General features: G+C 38.3%; 2 protein-coding genes across 2 annotated transcripts in view; both read right to left on the bottom strand.

The window, feature by feature from the left end:
- Window positions 1-18896, bottom strand: part of LOC139974161 (uncharacterized) — a 162229-nt gene that overhangs the window by 65881 nt on the left and 77452 nt on the right. The window lies entirely within an intron of this gene.
- LOC139974173 (uncharacterized) lies at window positions 1053-18430 on the bottom strand. Its single transcript, XM_071981138.1, has 4 exons — window positions 18234-18430; window positions 5591-5669; window positions 5032-5355; window positions 1053-3574 (listed from the first exon to the last, which is right to left on the bottom strand). Exons 2-4 carry the CDS (start codon window positions 5643-5645, stop codon window positions 2862-2864), a joined length of 1092 nt encoding a protein of 363 aa, XP_071837239.1. The 5' UTR covers window positions 5646-5669; window positions 18234-18430; the 3' UTR covers window positions 1053-2861.

Here is an 18896-nt window from a genome sequence, read left to right on the forward strand (position 1 = left end):
TTAGATCCGAGAACGTTATTGCATCACAATCACATTTCAGCTAAATTCTCACTTTCTGAGAAAGTGACTCCGGTGAACCCTGTATGGATACTGTTATAGGCATGTCCTTCCTATTGCATATTCACATTAATCGATGACGTCATCTCCACGTCATCGCCCTCGTAATCGTCCACGCAAGAACCGCGTCTTGATACCAGTCAGAAGTTTATTCACCGTTGTTGGAAAACAATCGCCTCTCACCACCGTTCCAATTGTTTTGCCGTAATATTGCGTTACTTGTTATATTCCTATCGTTAGTACGTTCTGTGTATCTGTTCAAGATTTGACTGAAGGATCTTCAAGTCTTTAAAGCAGCAGTTTGCGTCCTTTTCTATGAAATTTCTCAACCTCACTAACTCCAATATGCCATAACGACATACATAACTAGCTTACCTATTTAAATCTTACTTCAAATGGTGGTATAAAAGTCGAAAAATTTGCAACATTCAACTTTGTTTTTCTCCAAGATATTTTCCGTTGGGATCCCAATTAACCTCGCCCATAATATAATATGATTAAGCACTACGAACGTCATTGACCAATACGTAATACAACACCAAGCTTGATTTGTGTACAGTCTATATGGCAATTGTACCAGGGAGTTCCATAACAACTTCCTGGTTGCACCAACGCAAAGTCTTGAATTTATTTTCAGCAATGACTCATGACTAAACCTGCATCTCTGATTGGTTGAATTCAAACTAGTGGGTTTGGGGGAACTGTATGCGATTAATTTTAAATGTGGAATTTTGTCGTGGACACCTTTCTCATTATCTGCAAATATCCTTAATTACTCGCCAATTAACGATGTTGGCAGGGAAAAACTTGGCTGGTATCTTAGTTTGCTGATTTGTGATTGATATATGTAAAAACTCGATGGACATGTCAAAAAAAAAATAGAAAACGGCGACCAAACGCAAAATGCTGTTTTAATGACTTTCTTGCCACCTAATTTTCTACTCACTTCTACTACGGAATGGACTTTCCCTTTTCCATACCATATCTGACATCCATCCAGGTAATTGAAGTGGATCCCGTTATAACAAGTACAACTATCCTTGGATGAACTTTTATTCGTTTCGCGATTCTTGATGGAACACTCTCTTTATCGGATCATCGCAAAGGCCCGGCTCTACCACACCATCGAGTTCATCGACTTCAGACCCAGTCTTATTAGATAAGTTATTTTTTTTCTATCTGGCGCCTCAAGTAAACTGTACTCTTTGTTATTCCCTTATTTGTACCATTCACCTTTATTATCCATATTATTTGTAGAATATAGAAATATTATTTTTCAAAATACCATACGTCCATCTTTTTTTGATATGCGTTAACACCCTTGGAAACTCATTCTTCCGGAATACGAATTTTGTACATGTCGTTTCCGTACCAATACACATAACATGGCTTTTGCTGTCACATGTCCCTCTGTCAACCTCCGTCACCCCCCGGAATTAATAATGAGTAAAGTTAGTCACTAATAAGAATATAAGCATATACAATGCATACTGATAATTTAATAGATGGAGAATAAACCCCGTTTCTCTCCTAAACAAATATGTTTTCATACTCTGTTATTATCGCTCTGCATCCTCATTTATCCCTTTTGGAGTTCCAAGACATAATAGAACAGTTATATTTATTTATCTTACCCTTGGTACATCTTGGTTCAAGGAAGCCATTAGGACAGCCACTGCAGAGGAAATTGTTTTACAGGGGCGGCCCACCCTGCCCGTCTTTTTCGCCTGCCCTGCAACTCTTTTTGTCCGCCCTGCCCTTTCAACCAATTTTCACCGCCTAGCTCTGCTTTCAATCGCCCTTGTACTTCCCTACTCGCCAACTACGTAGTAGCCCCATTCTTCAACCTTGCAGTGATTCCAACTGTTCAAATCCTCATACCTACAGTGTGCATATCTCTCACTAAATTCCTCACAGTTCACTACTGCATAACGCAGGTAGATAGGCCGGTTCGAACTTGGGAGTTTCAACTAGACATGCGATATTCCTCAAAACCTGATCCAACATTATCCTGCGTTCCTTGCAATGTTTGCAAACAACCAGCTCCACGAAAATTACAGCAGGCCTATGAAAATAACTTGTTATGCAATGTCGATTAAAAAATAAAACTTCAATGGCTACTTTTGACAATGCATGAAGTACAGTAGATAACACAAGAACATTGCACACAGAAAAAAATGCTGGAACCACGTAGGGTCATGGTAAGTGAGGTGCAAAATCCTTTTCAGTATCTGAGATGCTAGCTTCCCACAAAATTCATTGACTGTCTCAAAACACAACATTTTCTGATCAAAACCATGATTAAAATATAGGTGATAGTCTCAGAAACAATTCAAGCGCATCTTCGTAACAGGAGCGCATATATGATAGCCTATACCACAAACTTAGCTATCTCTACAGAGGGGAAAGTAGCGTTACAAGTAGTTGCATACTATTGTGTCCATTGAGCACTACAGATGCAAGTTTATCTGCAGACAATGTGTAAGGGACTACTAGCCAATCAGATCACTGGAAATTTGGACAAGCATCATTGACTATTTTTATCATGAAAATATTGACAATGAAATGTTTTTTTAAGCCTGCACCTTGTGCTTGGTTGTTGTGACTTAATTGTTTTCAAACAAATTCAATGATCCGTAGGATTGGAAGAGATTTTGTTTCTTTTCAAAAGAAGTTGTGGTTTTTGAAAAGGGAAAAAAAGATGTTCAATCAAAAATGTACTTTTTTTATGTTTTGCATAGGCCTAGTTGTAAGGGTGTGTACTTGGGGTTTGTTCTGTAATGAAAAATGTTTGTGCCTGCCCTTTACGAAGTATAGGTATTAGATGCGGGTTTTATAACATTTATGTATACAGAAAAGTACTTACTGAAAATAATAACATCGATTGTTTCTATATGATCCATGTCATTATGGCTGGCGACACATGTATAAATGCCCTGGTGATACAATTCAGCTTGTGGCAGCATCAGTGACCCATCAGGAGTCAATCTGAAATCCTTGTTGTATGTTTCATTAAAATCCTCTTTCCAGGTTTGCACTCTAATTAGAATGACTTCTGGGGTTTCAAATCTATCAGTGGATCTCTTCCAAACTAGAATCCTTTTGTTAAAGTCATGACAGGGTAGAATCATAGTAGAATGAAGCTGGACATAACGTTGTATAGGACTGTGTGATATGTCGACACTTCCATTCTCTAAGATAACCAACGTCTCATTCTCCTCCAAGATCCAAGTGTTCTCGTTTACGCTACATACCAATACTGACAATAACGGGGAGTCGTTATGTATTTTAACAGTCGAACGAGGAGTGAAAGTTACTTCATCGTTTCTGATTATTGTCATATTCGACTCCAAAAGTTTATCACGCTGAGAGTTTCGCTGATTCCAAATCACAGAAATTATAGGACGGACATTTTCGACAGAGCAACTCAATTCCAGAGGGTTTTCGTATAACATGTAGCATATTTTAATCTTATCTTGACACTCTTCAATCACAGGATATTCAAGTTCCGGCTTAACTGTTGAATGTAAGGAAATGAAATTAGCGTGTAGTGAGTAGTGAACGAATATGATTTTGTACATTCATTCATGCATCCAACTAATCAACTTATGTTAAAGGCCGCTTAACTTCAATACAGACAAATGGAAACTTATTTTTCTTAATTAAAAATAAGCTTTATATTATGCAATTCTTAGTAATTGTACTGGCAATCACTCAAGCCACCTGGACTAACATGTTTGTCTTAATATAATTATATATCGATGATGAATGTTCGATTCATCACATGTAAATACCAGTAATGTTATTAGAGAAAAGAAATGTGCGTCCCGTAAAAAAAGCATGCGTCCCGATCGAAAACCAATTACGTTTATCGTATGACCTACTGTTACTATTACTAGTGTAGTATCACTGCCGAGACTTTGTGAATGTTATACACAATATATCGAGCAGAAATGCTCGGTGCCTTAGCTTCGCTGTTTTCAGCCATTTGTTTACCCCCAGTCCCTCCTTCTTCATCCACCCTTGTACTTCCCTACTCACCAACTAAGTAGTAGCTCCGTGCTTTGACCTTGCAGCGATTCCAACAACCAACTCTTCAAAAATCCCAGTACCTACAGTGTGCATATCTCTCGCTAAATACCAGTTCATTGTACTACTGTATGTACATTTTGAACTTCACATGCGCAAATCCTTAAAATCTGATCCAACATTTATCCTGGCTCTTTGCAAGCAATCATCTATACGAAAATTACAGTAGGTTCATGTGAATAGCTTTGAAGCAATGTAGATTTTTAAAGAATCAGTTCAATGTTCTAAAGTACAGTAGTTTACTGACAAATGTTGCGCCAAAATTACATTTACTAAAGCACGTGGTTAATTGGACCGCAAACAATTTTTGCAACAGAAACTACTGTTGGTGAGAATGCACATTTTACATTAGCAACTCTTAATGCAGAGAGAAGAAACATACTGTGAGCTGAAATATCCTGTTCAGGATCAGAGATGTTAGCCTCCCACAAAATTCATAGTTTCTCTCCACTCATAAACATTTTCGGATCAAAAAAATGATTCAAATATTATATGATAGTCTCAGAAACAATGCAAGTGCATCTTCGTTATCAAAAGGTATACGTATTGTATGTGACAAACATGATATTGGAGTGCACACACATGATAGCCCATACCGCAAAATTCACTATCTCTTCACAGGGGAAAATATCGTTGCAAGTAATTGTTGTGCCCAACCCCCCATGCGCGGAAGGGTTAAACAACATACTCCGTGTTCATTGAGCACTACAGATGCAAGAATGTTCACAGACAATGGATGGGGACTATTAACCAATCAAATCACGGGAATTTGGGAAAAGGAACATCATTGTCTATATTCAGCATGAAAATTATCATTACAAAGCTACCATTTGTTAGACCCTTTCATACGTTAAATGAAGAATGATGAAAGTCTGAGGTTCTTACCAAACAATTGAACTTGAATATTATACTGCTTCACCTCTGCAGATGCCGAGCGTGCATGGGTGACAATGAATACTCCCTCATGTTCTACTGTTACGTTTCCAACAAACAGCGATCCATTTAACCATACATCGTAATCTCCAGATCTAAATCCAGGGCCATCTTTTACATCTCTTATATAGGTAATGATCATAGAGGTTTCCTCTACTGTTGAATTGAACCACTGAACTCCAAGAAAGCCCTCTTCGAGCGAACACTGGATAATTCCTGGCTGATGTAGCTCGAGATACTGTTTGTTTTCACAACCTTCGCCGACAACAGATGAGGCTGGACAGAGTGTAAGCAAGCAAACCGGAATGTTTTGTATCTATATTCTCTGTATAATCAAGTAGTGATTGCTTCTTATAGGCTTTAGATATAGAAAACTGCCATGATAGTCATTTTCTTTCAGGTGCAATATGCACAGTTCACTAAAAAACAGTTAAACATGACTTACATTCAACATGTCCAGATCAGAAACTTACTAATTTCCGTTTAAGATGGACCATGGTTAGCTACTTACCACAGACTACCTGGACCAATAGGAAGAAGGTCAAATGTATGGTGAACTTTCCCATTGTGAAGAATCCTGTGTTAATCAACTGCAGCAAAAGGAGAAACAATCATCAGATAATCTTAGTTATCTTAGTGTTATCTTAGTGCTGTATTAACATGCGGAATGATCTTAGTTGCTGTACTAACATGAATAATGATCTTGATGCTGTATTAACATGAATGGTCTTAGTTGCTGTATTAACATGAATAATGATCTTAGTTGCTGTATTCACATGAATGATCTTAGTTGCTGTATTAAGATGAATGATCTTAGTGCTGTATTAACATGGATGGTCTTTGCTGTATTGACATGAATGATCTTTGTTGCTGTATTCACATGAATGATCTTAGTTGCTTTATTAGCATGAATAATGATCTAAGTTGCTGTATTAACATGACATGTCAAAAACTATTTAATTTACTGAACCATGGCTGCAACATGATGGGAGAATCTCTCCATAAATAGTTACCAAATTGTCGTAGTAAATAAAGTATGTTAATGAAAGGCAAATGAAAGGAAATAACCGAATTGTCAAATGGCTAATGATAAATGTCAAATATGCGTCGTTATCAAAAGTAATAGCTCTGGGTGTGTTAGGGAGCAGTGCAGTACTCAATGACTACTACATTATCTACAGTTAAACAGTAAAGTAAAGCCTCTGGATGTGCAAGAGAGCAGTGCAGTACGCAATGACTACTGTAGTATGTCCAGTTATACAGTAAAATAATACCTCTGGGTGTGTAAGGGGCAGTGCAGTACTCATTGACTACTGTAGTATGGACAGTTATATAGTAAATTAATACCTCTGGATGTGCAAGGAGCAGTGCAGTACTCATTGACTACTGTAGTATGTACAGTTATACAATAAAGTAACTCCTCTGAGTGTGTAAGGGAGCAGTGCAGTACCATATTACAACTACTGTAGTATCTACAGTTATAGAGTAATGTAATACCTCTGGGTGCGCGAGAGCAGTGCAGTACTCATTGACAACTGTAGTGTCTACAGCTATACAGTAAAGTAAATCTCTGGATGTGTACAGAAGCAGTGCAGTACTCAATGACTACTGTAATATCTACAGTTATACAATAAAGTAGTAGCCCTGGGTGTGTTAGGGGGTAGTGCAGTACTCAATGACTACTGTATTGTCTACTTTTATATAGGAAAGTAATACCACTGGGTGTGTAAGGGAGCAGTGCAGTACTCAATGACTAAGCTTGAACACTGACTTAAGTCATTTCCTTCAATACATACTATACAGCTCACATACCAGAACATTCCTCTCAATAAATTACAGTGTTTCTAATCATTCTCTTATTCAATGACCATTTTCTGATCATATTGACTCAACACTTTTTACTACTGCAGATGTTTATACTGCACCAGAGCCATAGAGGAAACATGGGTTGAGTAATTCATGTTCAGCTAGAAGGATTATTTATCATCTGATATAGTTTAGTCTGTTGTGTATTTTTTCTTGTATCTGATACACATATTAGGATATATTGGACAATCTTCCTTCCTATCTGTGGCTAATGTTAGTCTTGATTTAGCTTTAGACTTTGATTGTCATGTCATGCCGTTCATGTTAATAGGTTTCGTAACATGTTTCCAAGTGCATAGTATCCAGAGATGGGGAGGGTGGAGCTTTAGGAGTATCCAATGAGGTTTGTGTGTATTGCGCGTATAGACAGACATGAATAATAAGGTTTGTATGTATTGCACGTAAAGACATACATGAATAAGGCTTGTATGTATTGCGCTTATAGACAGACATGAATAATGTTTGTATCTATTGCGCGTATAGACAGACATGAATAAGGTTTGTTTGTATTGCGCGTATAGACATACATGAATATGTTTTGTATGTATTGCGCGTATAGACAGACATAAATAATAATGTTTGTATGTATTGTGCGTATAAGATATACATGAATAATAAGGTTTGTATGTATTGCACGTATAGACAGACATGAATAGTATTAAAGGTTTGTATGTATTGCGCGTAAAGACAGACATGAATAATAAGGTTTGTATGTATTGTGAATATAGCTGATTATATCGAATGCCAACATCTACGACAGACATGAATACCGAGCTAGGAAAGGTACCACTTCTATAACTACCCCGAGTGTTCCAGTCAACGACATCTGATCTAATATTATCTATAACATACAGTACACTGCTCATGTAGTGGTAAAGTGGTAGACATTGTTCAACATGTTTGTGTGTTTTATGTCTGTGTGCATATTCGTAGCTGTTATGATTGAATTATTTACTCAATTTTTGTCTTTCCTTTCTTATTATGTTTTCTAGCAATCTATAGTGTTATTGTATATGGACATGTTTCAGTCAATTAATTGTTTTGTGTATCTGGTCGAATTTGGAAAACAAAACTAGAAAAAAGTATGTAGTAACGGGAGGGTGGTACCAATTAAAGTTTGAGACACAAGAATATCATGATGCGAAATCTGACCACATTTCAATTGTAAGCTTTCTGGGAATAGGTTTGTTGTCGCACTACCTGGTATAGTACTACAGCTAATATGCTATCATACATGCTAACACATGGGAGGTACTGTAGTGCCACTACTAACATATATTACAAACAGTACAGGTATCACAGCACAATTCGAGTAGTGCATGTCCACCACAGAGGTTAAACATTGTCGGAAAATAGCCATAAAGTGACCTACCGAATTGATTGTATTGGCATTTTCTGAGTCATTATCATTCTTTTTTATGCTTGGGTATTGATGAGGATGAAATAAACTACTGCAAATATGTATACCTGGACTGTATCTTAGGTGAAACAAGAAGATTCCACAGCGACAGTTGGCAGATGGGTTGGGGAGCACTATGATAAACTTTGAGCTCTTCTAGGTAGAAATCTAGGCATCAGCTATCAAATATGGTGGGAAGGCCATGTCAGATGAAAACTTCTATCTATGCTCTAGTGGCCTTGGGAAGTGACAAGTTTAGTGTGTAAGTCAAAGGGAGCAATTGCTTGTGGTGCGACCACCTTTAGGCATTTTTTTTTGCGGTTTGGCTGAAACACAGCATGTTATTGGCTTAAATGCTTAGCATAGTGTAGCAATTGATATTTCAGGAGAAACATTCATGATTCAGTGATTTCTGTGGTCAGAAATGAATAATTGTGTCAAAGATTTTGACTTTTAGGCCTGAGATTGCTCACAAGGTCATAACTCGGTTCCGGTAATCCGAGATCCCGGTGTGTATAGGGACACTCACCTTGCAATGGATGAGCAAGTTAATCACATATTTGTCATATTAGGCGGGGAGGGGGGAACTTATGAAATATCTCGATAGGCCTATGACTGAGAAACTTAGTCAAGTTGTTTTGAATGTTTCTTCAGGCTCAGCAGCTACCAGCGATTAGCAGCTAGGACTATAGGCTTGGCCCTATATAGATGTGTTGGGGTCTTATTGTCACACGTTGATCTATTTACTCACACTAAAGTTATTTTGAATGTTTCTTAAGGATCAGCAGCTACCAGCGATTAGCAGTTAGGACTATAAGCTTGGCCCTATGGAGATGTGTTGGGGTCCTATCGTCACAAATTGAGCTATTTACTCATACTAAATTATTGTTAATGTTTCTTAAGGATCAGCAGCTACCAGCGATTAGCAGTTAGGACTATTAGCTTGGCCCTATGTAGATGTGTTGGGGTCCTATCGTCACAAATTGAGCTATTTACTCATACTAAATTATTTTGAATGTTTCTTAAGGATCATCAGCTACCAGTGATTAGCAGCTAGGACTATAGGCTTGGCCCTATATAGATGTGTTGGGGTCGTATTGTCACACGTTGAGCTATTTACTCACACTAAAGTTATTTTGAATGTTTCTTAAGGATCAGCAGCTACCAGCGATTAGCAGTTAGGACTATAAGCTTGGCCCTATGGAGATGTATTGCGATCCTATGGTCACAAAGTGGGCTATTTACTCATACTACTGTAAAATTATTGTTAATGTTTCTTAAGGCTCAGCAGCTACAGTACCATATATATAGATATATACGTATAGGTCACAATACTTTACAAGCAAGATACTGTCTGTGAAACCATAGCAAAGCATAGTTAATGATTTGTTGTTGTTAATGTTTACCATTTTCCTATTTTTGTTTTTATTCATTTGATCTTTTCCTTTCATTTCTTACTTTGTTTTATTCATTTGACAATGATTAAGAATTACATAGGTAGATTAAGGATTTCCTAAATTTTCACTGCTACAGGGCAACAGTTTGTGGTCAGGTGTCCCTGTGTGACCTTTCTCTTTAAAAACCTGTCTTTAAAAACGATTTATGAATATTCAATGATCAACTTTTGTGTTTGATTAGTTTATAAAGGTGGTCATGCGTGAGTTTCCATACACTGAAATATGGGATGTTTTCTTACAAATATGGGATGTATTCTGTTAGTTATGGGATGTATTGTAGGAATTATGGGATGGAATGAATAGGGTATGATAGTAGGGGACAAAGTTAAGGGAAGATACTATAAGCCAAGTTTTCATAGTAAGAGGAGAACAGAGGAAGGATAAGTTGAGATGGTTGTGCACAAGATCAAGATAATTTCTTAAAATAACAACAGTGTTAGAGGAGAGGACCCGTATTTTCCAATAAGTTCAATGGATTTCTTATAAGACTTATAACAGCTCTTGTTTAAGTGACCTCATTGCTTTTAATACACGATTCATGTGCATAGTAAACCCATTATTTTGCCTTTATATGTTTATTTTTTGTGTGAGCAGTTCGCCTTTTCAAGTTGTCCCCACGATCTCAGAGTAAACCGACCCTACCCTCATGGAAAGGTGCCACTTGTAATTTTCCATACCTAAAAATATAATTTTGCCTGGTCACTGTGTTTTTGGCCGGCTACACCTGCAAATAGGTTTTTAGAATCTAGTCTCAGGATGTATGGCTGTTTGGGATGTATACAGAAAATCATTTCATAAAACTCTTGTTGAAGATTGGAATGCCTGCTTTAGAGACTATTACCATCACCAGAAATGTGACAAAGTTTGAAAAAAGATGGATGTTTAATGTGTATGACTTTTATCAATCAAATAAGAAACATATGACAAAGAAATAATATATTTTTTTCATTATTTTAATTCATTCACTTTTTATGTAGTTTTTTTTTGTATAATATACAGACACGGGGTTTTCACCAATCAATTTTATACAAATGAAATAACGTGAATAATTCATTCATTGGAATATTGCAAAATTAAAGCCATCAAATCTGAATACCATTTAAGCGATGCTTCATGCTAACGATATTTGTCCCTGTGTCGGCAAGCGCTAATTAGTCCAGTTCTGGGTCCTGGAACCTCACATACTCAGCTGAGGGGAAGGAATCCCTAATCTTTGTAACTGCACAAGCAAGAGTGGTCACTCTGTGTTTTTTGCCAAGATACCCCCAACACCACCTGACTAGTTGCCTGTAAGCAACATATCTGTAACGCCTGTCAGAAAAAAAGAAGTAAATCACAAAATATAAGAAAATGCATTATAACTGAACACTCAAGCAAGCCCATTGAATTGAATGTTTCCAATAAACAACGAACCGAAATCTGCTTATAAGATTTGGAAGCAAAACAATACTTTGTGAATTTTTTTCCATAATTGGGCAAATTGATTGAAAACTCAAAAGGGAGTGTTTCCCTTTTTACAGGATTGATTTCTTACTTCTTTGTAGAGTTTTTCAAACACTCCCCCACAAAGGTGCAGACACTGAAGAGTGGGGAAATGACCAATTTTCTCTGCACTTACATGTATGCAAATGCTTTTCCAGGTACAGGTAGGTACAGTATTCAGTTGATGAGTCGGTCTTGCAAGAAAGAGGCTCTGAGTTTACTACATTTTCTGAGTCATCTGTGTTCTGTCCTTGCACAAACAACATTTTATCACTTGCGTCATTGAAACCAGGGAATAGCACCGGCTTTATTGGCCTAATAGTTTGATGGTATTCACTCTTTTTTCATATTACATTACAAATTTGAAGTATATATGAAACAAATTATTTCCAATCTGATTTACAGACATATCTGGCAACTGTAGATTCTGTAAATCCTGCTAAAATGTTGTCTTCGCATATTTTTTTCACCAAATCATTTAGTACCCTACTTTACTTAATAGTAATTTATTATTATGTAGGTACACTACCTTATACTTACGTGTGTAGATCTTCTTCTTGCAGTTGTCCATATTGTTGCTGGTAGTCATAATGAGCTGTTTACATAACATAAATGTCCAGAAATACACTTTGAAAGCCTGGGTGTTGGATTATGCACCGCACACTATCATCCTCTAGGCTGTCCACTTTGTTTTTCACTTCTTCAATTTCCTTTTCAAATTCTCACAGGTGCACCTGCAAATTGAAGTTGTAAACATAAATGGCATAGAAAAAATGGCTTTCATGTAGTTCACACGACACCAAATATGAGACCACTTTTTAACTGCATCAACAAGTTTTGAAAGACTGGTTAGGGATAGACAATAATTGACACTCAGGCGCGTAGCCAGTAATTTGCCAAGGGAGGGGCGAAACTGTAGATTCGGCATTACAAACTATCTAAGCGAAGCGCCACCATTAGTTGGCGCGAAGCATTCAAGAAAATTTTGGCTGAAAATGCCTCCCAGATCGCTGGAAATGGCACTTCCCAGGCCTTGTAAGTTGCATCTTAGCATTTTCTCTTTTGAAAATACTAGCGATATCATAAAATCATTAAAACAAAATAAAAAAATATGCTCAAGAGGGGGGGGGGGGGGTGCGACTGCCCCTCCACCCCCATTGGCTACGCGCCTGTTGACACTATGTAATATGTTTTTTGTTTTGTACCACAATCCCATACAAAATTTAGGCCTTAGATTAGGAATGAACTGAAAGTCATTTTTTCAAAAAGACGTAATAAATTCAGTATTCCTGTTTTCTGCTGGGAATGGTCGGCGCAACGTAAATAGATGTAGATAATATTGAGTGCAGAAATTTCCAGTATGAGCCTAGCCTAGGCTTACTGTTAGATTAAATAATTTTGCATTGTCAAATTGCTTGTTATATTTTACCTGAACTAATTTTCGTATCCGTTTAGTTCCTGTCAAAATGATACTGCTTTGTCCTATGATCAACGTCATATCGTCATAACGTCTTATCAACGTCAGGAACTGCCGGAGCTTCGTCTCCCAAATCTCTTTCTGCACCACCCCTCGCAACTGCCACTGGCTCGAACTGGTAGGTTGCACCCAAATGCTTCTTTTTTTCATCATCGCTATTTTCGCTTTCATAAAAAACTCGACGAAGAGCAAGACAGGCGCAATTCTATTTCCTCTGAATTATCGTCGGAACTTTGAGACATTTCTGATCAATTTTGTGCTTCATTGTGTAATTGATTTCAAGTTGATGAAAACGCGTTAGCACACACTACACAGTGAAACACACAGATATCGGCGTAGCGTCGTTCATGCAATGACGTCACGAGGCTTATCGCTGCAAAATTTGTTTTTCTCACTTCCTGGTTCAGAATGCGTCATAGTTCGTATCTTCATTTGAAATTTTCTCCACGAAAATCACGTTTTTTTTTAACAAAAAAAGTTATATATTTTTCTATCAAATTGTCCAAATATTTTAATTTCAATGAGTGACCTATGACCGTTTCGTGACCTCTTTAATGCTTTTAATGCAGCTATAGGGTGGGAGAGGGGAGAGGGAATCGCATGTATTATCCAAGCGTGCCATACTTCAGTAGCCTCTTCTATCTATTAGAGCACAGGTGAACAGTACAGCAGCATATATATTTGGCGAAGAAACAGTTGCAGTTTCTCATCCCCTTCACAACTAAACGTAACATCTAATACTGAGAGCAACGACAGACATGTATAACAAGGGAAGGACATTTGCAATCCTAACCTTGAAAATGCTATGTGTAATGCATGTACAACTCTCATGTAGTGGTAAAGTGATAGGCATTATTAAACTGGTTTGGCGGTTTATTGTAACGCCGACCGAATTCTATACAGTCAAGTCGGAACACAGAGCCTTGAAAAATCAGCCAAAGAGTTCAAGTAATGTCTAAAAACTTTGTTAAAAAGAAAACACTTTCTCCTGTTACAATGGTTAATGAAGTACATCAATTAATCCTCCAATCAATGTTTAAACGCTTTAAGATGAGTTAAACGGTAGCAATACATCTTTGGGCATAATACATGGCTTAACTCATTTACAACACTATTGGAAGTAAAGCAGTACCAAAAGAATACAAGTGTAGACCAAACCTCGCAGCCTCTGCGAGTTCTGACAATAACTCGCAATATGCGAGCGAACCCTAAAAGTCGTAATTCCTGCGAGCTGATCTGTTTCCCGCTACTTGCGATCTGTGCTGTATCTCGCAAATCAGTGCGAGCTGGGATGTTTCTCGCAGCTTGCGATCTGTGCTGTATCTCGCAAATCTGTGCGAGTTGGACTGTCTCTCGCAGCTTGCGATCTGTGCTGTATCTCGCAAATCCGTGCGAGTTGGAATGTCTCTCGCAGCTTGCGATCTGTGCTGTTTCTCGCAAATAGTGCGAACTGCACTGTGTCTCGCAAATCCCGAGAGCTTAAACTGAAACCCAGGTATATCTCGGGTCTTTACACATATTCACAAAATAGGGAGATGGTCGAGCTTCAGCCTTAGGTTACGTTTCAGTACTTGTACGTCAATCTTTCTCAATATACCGCATTGAATTCTGAGCTACGTTAATGCTCCAGCCTTGTAAATTTTAGGGTTACATCACAAGTAATTCTGGCAACTTTAATATTATATTTGGTCGAGATAGATAGACAAACAAATATACTATCGTTAATTGGTTCACTTCACTGACACGGTCGATATAACATTGACGGGTACTAACGGCTTATTCCCAAGTTCCCTTAACACATAAAAGAAAACAAATGAAAATCATTACCAAGTAAATGTCTAGAATCACCGGTCACCAGGTAGAGCCAGGAAACACAATAACGGTTCCTTGATACACAAGGATCACAGTAGAGATCCGTGTAGAGAGTACACATGAGCAAGGGCGGCGGAACCGGGGGGGCACAGGGGGCACGTGCCCCCACTTTTCCTCAGGTTAAAAATGTGCCCTTTTTCTACATAAAAATTGACGTGTCTCAAGTTAGCAAGAGGCCAGGGAAACAGAATGAACACTCGGGAAAGGCCGTTTCCAGCCATCTGAGGGGTCTGTAAAACCAAAACTTTTCTTGTACGTTCCTCGCCAACTGATGGTGGCGCTCCGCTCAGATAGTCGTGCTTACAACTTTGCAAATCCTGGCTACGCCCCTGACTTTTAATGAATTTCCGTGGGTCAAACTCAATGCTATTTCGAATGGAAAAATATTGTTAAGATATTGACAAGAAATAAACTTCAATTCGGAAGATTCCTACATTAGTAACTAGCATGATTTCACCTCATTTTGTCTCAAAAGAAAACTTTTTCCTTGTTTCCCAATTTGCACATTGGATATTGCAGTGCTAGTATTTTCCTTCAAGGGGGGGGGGGGGGGCGTTGATGGAGTGATGTGTATACGCAAATAAGATAACACAGTAAGAGTTATAAAGGCTACTAAATATAAAGCTGCATCAGTCCAAGCGAATTTCTGCAAAGTGCCCTTTGATGTCGGTGCCCCCCCCCAGATTAAAAGTGCTTCCGCCGCCCTTGACTATAACGTAGGCACCCTCAGCGCGAGTCGTTGTTTGGGTGTTTCAAGATGGCGTGAATGACCTTCAAATAGCTGCAAAGAGTAGTTGTTGTAAACAGATGCGATATGGCTTCTATGCATTAATTTCTGTGGTAGAGTCACACTGAGCGTTAACTGCTGAGAGTTCGAGCAACCACAATAACATTAACAAAGGAGTTAACGGGGTGTGTTAAATATTAAGTTAAACATTTATGGTCGACACAGGTGCGGAAGATATGTATATGTATGTGGAAGCAGTTTTAATCATTTATAAAACTATCGGGCAGCGGGGCAGGTGAAAAGAACAACAAGACCCTGGAATATCAAGACCCTGCAGGGAAGACAGTGAATGTCAGTAGATGATAATTTGGCATTTGGTATATGCAAATACATAATGCCTTATCTAATCCATAACCGCTATGTGTAGAGAACTCTTTGTCAAAGTAAATAACGCAGAAAAGGGTGTATGAAGGGACAAGAAGCGAAACCAAAAAGAAAGGAGCAGCCGTTATGATGGGGTTACGATTTGGTTTCACGATTTTATGATAATAATCTATCTCCATTATTGTAAGTGATCGCCGATAAACCTGCATTATATCAATATACATATGAATAAAAAGCCTTAGCAGACGTTTCTGTGTTCTCTAGTATATATATTTTTTTTAAATTTATTTATTCATTTATTAGGATAGTTTTGAATTAGGTTTGGTTGTAGGCCTATCTACTATATTCAATGTTAATCAATACTGAAATCTCATACCAATATAACTCACTAATTATCATTAGCTTCTCTTTTGTAAACCGAGTTACCTTTGGTTACAGGATGATAGGAGGGCGTGCCTTATCTTATCCAGAGTGTATAACAGTTGATTATAATTATCAACTGTTAATCTGTCATATACCAATGTATTTTGGCGACAACACGGTGAGTTATAGGCTACTATCATATAGCATGGAGTGAGCTCCATGCATATATAATAAGGGGTTTTATGCTTCAGCCCCCATAGGGTTACGACACACGGTACCCGCGGCCTCATCTTGATTTCCAAGGGTTATACACGTCAAAATTTACAGAGAGATTTTGTTTGTTTGTATATGTGCTATTAAGGTATCGTATAAAGTATTAACCACCACTGTACGTGTATCTTTTATCCGGTATAGGCCTCAAAAATTATATGCTAGATAGCGCTATTCGGAAGCCATGCTATCATATATACAAGGAAATACGACTTTGGTGTAACATATATGTGCAAACTAATACAATGTGGAATAGCTTAGTATGTTTTTTTCCAACAAATGTCGGATTATCTTTCATGCATATTTTGAGAATCAGCCATCTTATAGTTATATTTCATTCCTATATGAGGAAGTAATCTATGTGATTGTGAGATGGCGTACGTGGGTGTGCGCTCGCGTGTGTGTGTTTGATACTCGTAAAATGCTGTAACTTCAGAAGGATAACTAGGATACATGTCATGTTTGGTATATACGTTCTCCTTAGGAAGAACTGGTTTGAATTGTTGTTGGTATGGGACAAAGGTCATTTCAGGTCAGCACGGGTCAAAGTCAAAGCAAGGGCGGCGGAACCGGGGGGGGGGGCATAGGGGGCACGTGCCCCCCACTTTTCCTCAGGTTAAAAATGTGCCCTTTTTCTACATAAGAATTGAGGTGTCTCAAGTTAGCAAGAGGCCAGGTAACCAGAATGAACACTCGGGAAGGGCCGTTCCCGGCCATCTGAGGGGTTTGTAAAACCAAAAATTTTCTTTGTACTCTCCGCGCCAACCGATGGTGGCGCTCCGCTCAGATAGTCTTGCATACAACTTTGCAAATCCTGGCTACGCCCCTGACTTTTTAATGAGTTTCTGTGGGTCAAACTCAAAGCTATTTCGAATGGAAAAAAAATTTGTTAAGATATTAACAAGAAATAAACTCTAATTAGGAAGATTCCTACATTAGCAACTTGCATGATTTCACCTCATTTTGTCTCAAAAGAAAACTTGTTCCTTGTTTCCCAATTTGCACATTGGATATTGCAGTGCTAGTACGCATATTTTCCTTCGGGGGGGGGGGGTGGGCGTTGATGGAGTGATGTGTATACGCAATTAAGAGAATACAATAAGAGTTATAAAGGGTACTAAATATAAGGCTGCATCAGTCCAATCGAATATCTGCAAAGTGCCCTTTGATGTCGGTGCCCCCCCAGATTAAAAGTGCTTCCGCCGCCCTTGCACATGAGTAATATTGCAGTAAACGATTGCAACTTAGCGCTAACTGACTACTTTCACAACTTTTGGGCGTCTGCCTCTTACGAACAATAAACCAATCCTTTTTATACCAAGTAGCTTGAATAGCTGAACTCGGTGACCCCCTTTTATGTTTTTGATGTATGCCTAAGCGCGCGCACGCAGGAAGCGGCTTCCTTTTTGTTTTGGAAAACTGTCTACACTGCTGGGAAAACACGGTGAGCTTCCTTAGATCTTAAGAGAAAGGGTTAAAGTTCTGGGGCCCGAGACGGGAAATCAAAATGAGAATAGTAAGCAGCCCGAGCTCAATACAGAACGAAACAAATTAACAGTAAGAAATCTGCGAGGCTTATACGTCAAATTTCTGTAACATTATGTCTAGGCCTATGTTAATTCATGTAGTGTACATAAATTTGGTACACAGTAACGGGTACAGTAAATTGAATTAATTCAATATTGTTGTTTAAAATATTAAATGTTATTATGAAATGTTGTAGGGCAACCTGTTAACACCGTTTTCAAGAACATGATTGACACACACACACAAGATTAGTTTAGTAACCTACTAGCCTGTAGCAGACATGATAGGCTAATCGTTGACTAGAGATTCTTAAAGTTGATTAGCACTTACCTGTATTCAACTGATACTATTTTCCAACTCGAATTTTCAAGATGTACGTTACAGTGTTTTTAAGCATATAAGTGAAGAAACCGAACGTGGGAAGTTCCTGTTGGGTGCAGCGCGTAAAATAATGGCTGCACACAGCGAACCATAGTATGCAAAAGAGCACTTATATTGATAAAGCATACAGCTAATGTGTGTGAACGAAACCGAAAGGTAAACTTCCTATAAAAACACGGCCGCGTTACATTAGGCGTTTCATGAATACAACGGCAAAGGTTAAGGTCAAACGTAATGCACGCCGTTTGTACCAAATTTGTTTCAGAAACTTATGTTCAGGGGCGTCAGAAGCTATTTGGGATTGGTACGGCAGATCAGAGTGTGGCCATCTATCATAATTATCGGGGGGGGGGGGACGATTGGTAGGTTAAACTACGCTACGCGTCACTATGGTTGGCGCGTAGCGTAATGGAGAAAATTTTGAAAAAAAAACGGTTCCCAGATTGCAGGAGATGGCACTTCCCGAGCTTGAAAACAAGACACCTGCCACCTGATTAATCTTCTGAAACACATTATGCAGTATGTTTCATTTTGGTTCTTTATCTTTTGCCATTTTTTTTAGTCCTCCTCCTTTTTGTTGTTGTTGTTGTTGTTGTTGTCGCCGTGAATATT

This window comes from Apostichopus japonicus, chromosome 9, assembly GCF_037975245.1.
Source record: "Apostichopus japonicus isolate 1M-3 chromosome 9, ASM3797524v1, whole genome shotgun sequence".
NCBI classification, from domain to species: Eukaryota; Metazoa; Echinodermata; class Holothuroidea; order Aspidochirotida; family Stichopodidae; genus Apostichopus; species Apostichopus japonicus.

What these genes read in the sequence shown, in the direction of transcription:
- LOC139974173 (XM_071981138.1), bottom strand. Translation starts at nt 5,645, where the DNA reads ATGGGAAAGTTCACCATACATTTGACCTTCTTCCTATTGGTCCAGGTA. An exon ending in ATTGGTCCAGGTAGTCTGTG is followed by an intron (nt 5,356 to 5,590) that starts GTAAGTAGCTAA and finishes CACTCTGTCCAG; the next exon opens with CCTCATCTGTTGTCGGCGAA. An exon ending in TATTCAAGTTCAATTGTTTG is followed by an intron (nt 3,575 to 5,031) that starts GTAAGAACCTCA and finishes TACATTCAACAG; the next exon opens with TTAAGCCGGAACTTGAATAT.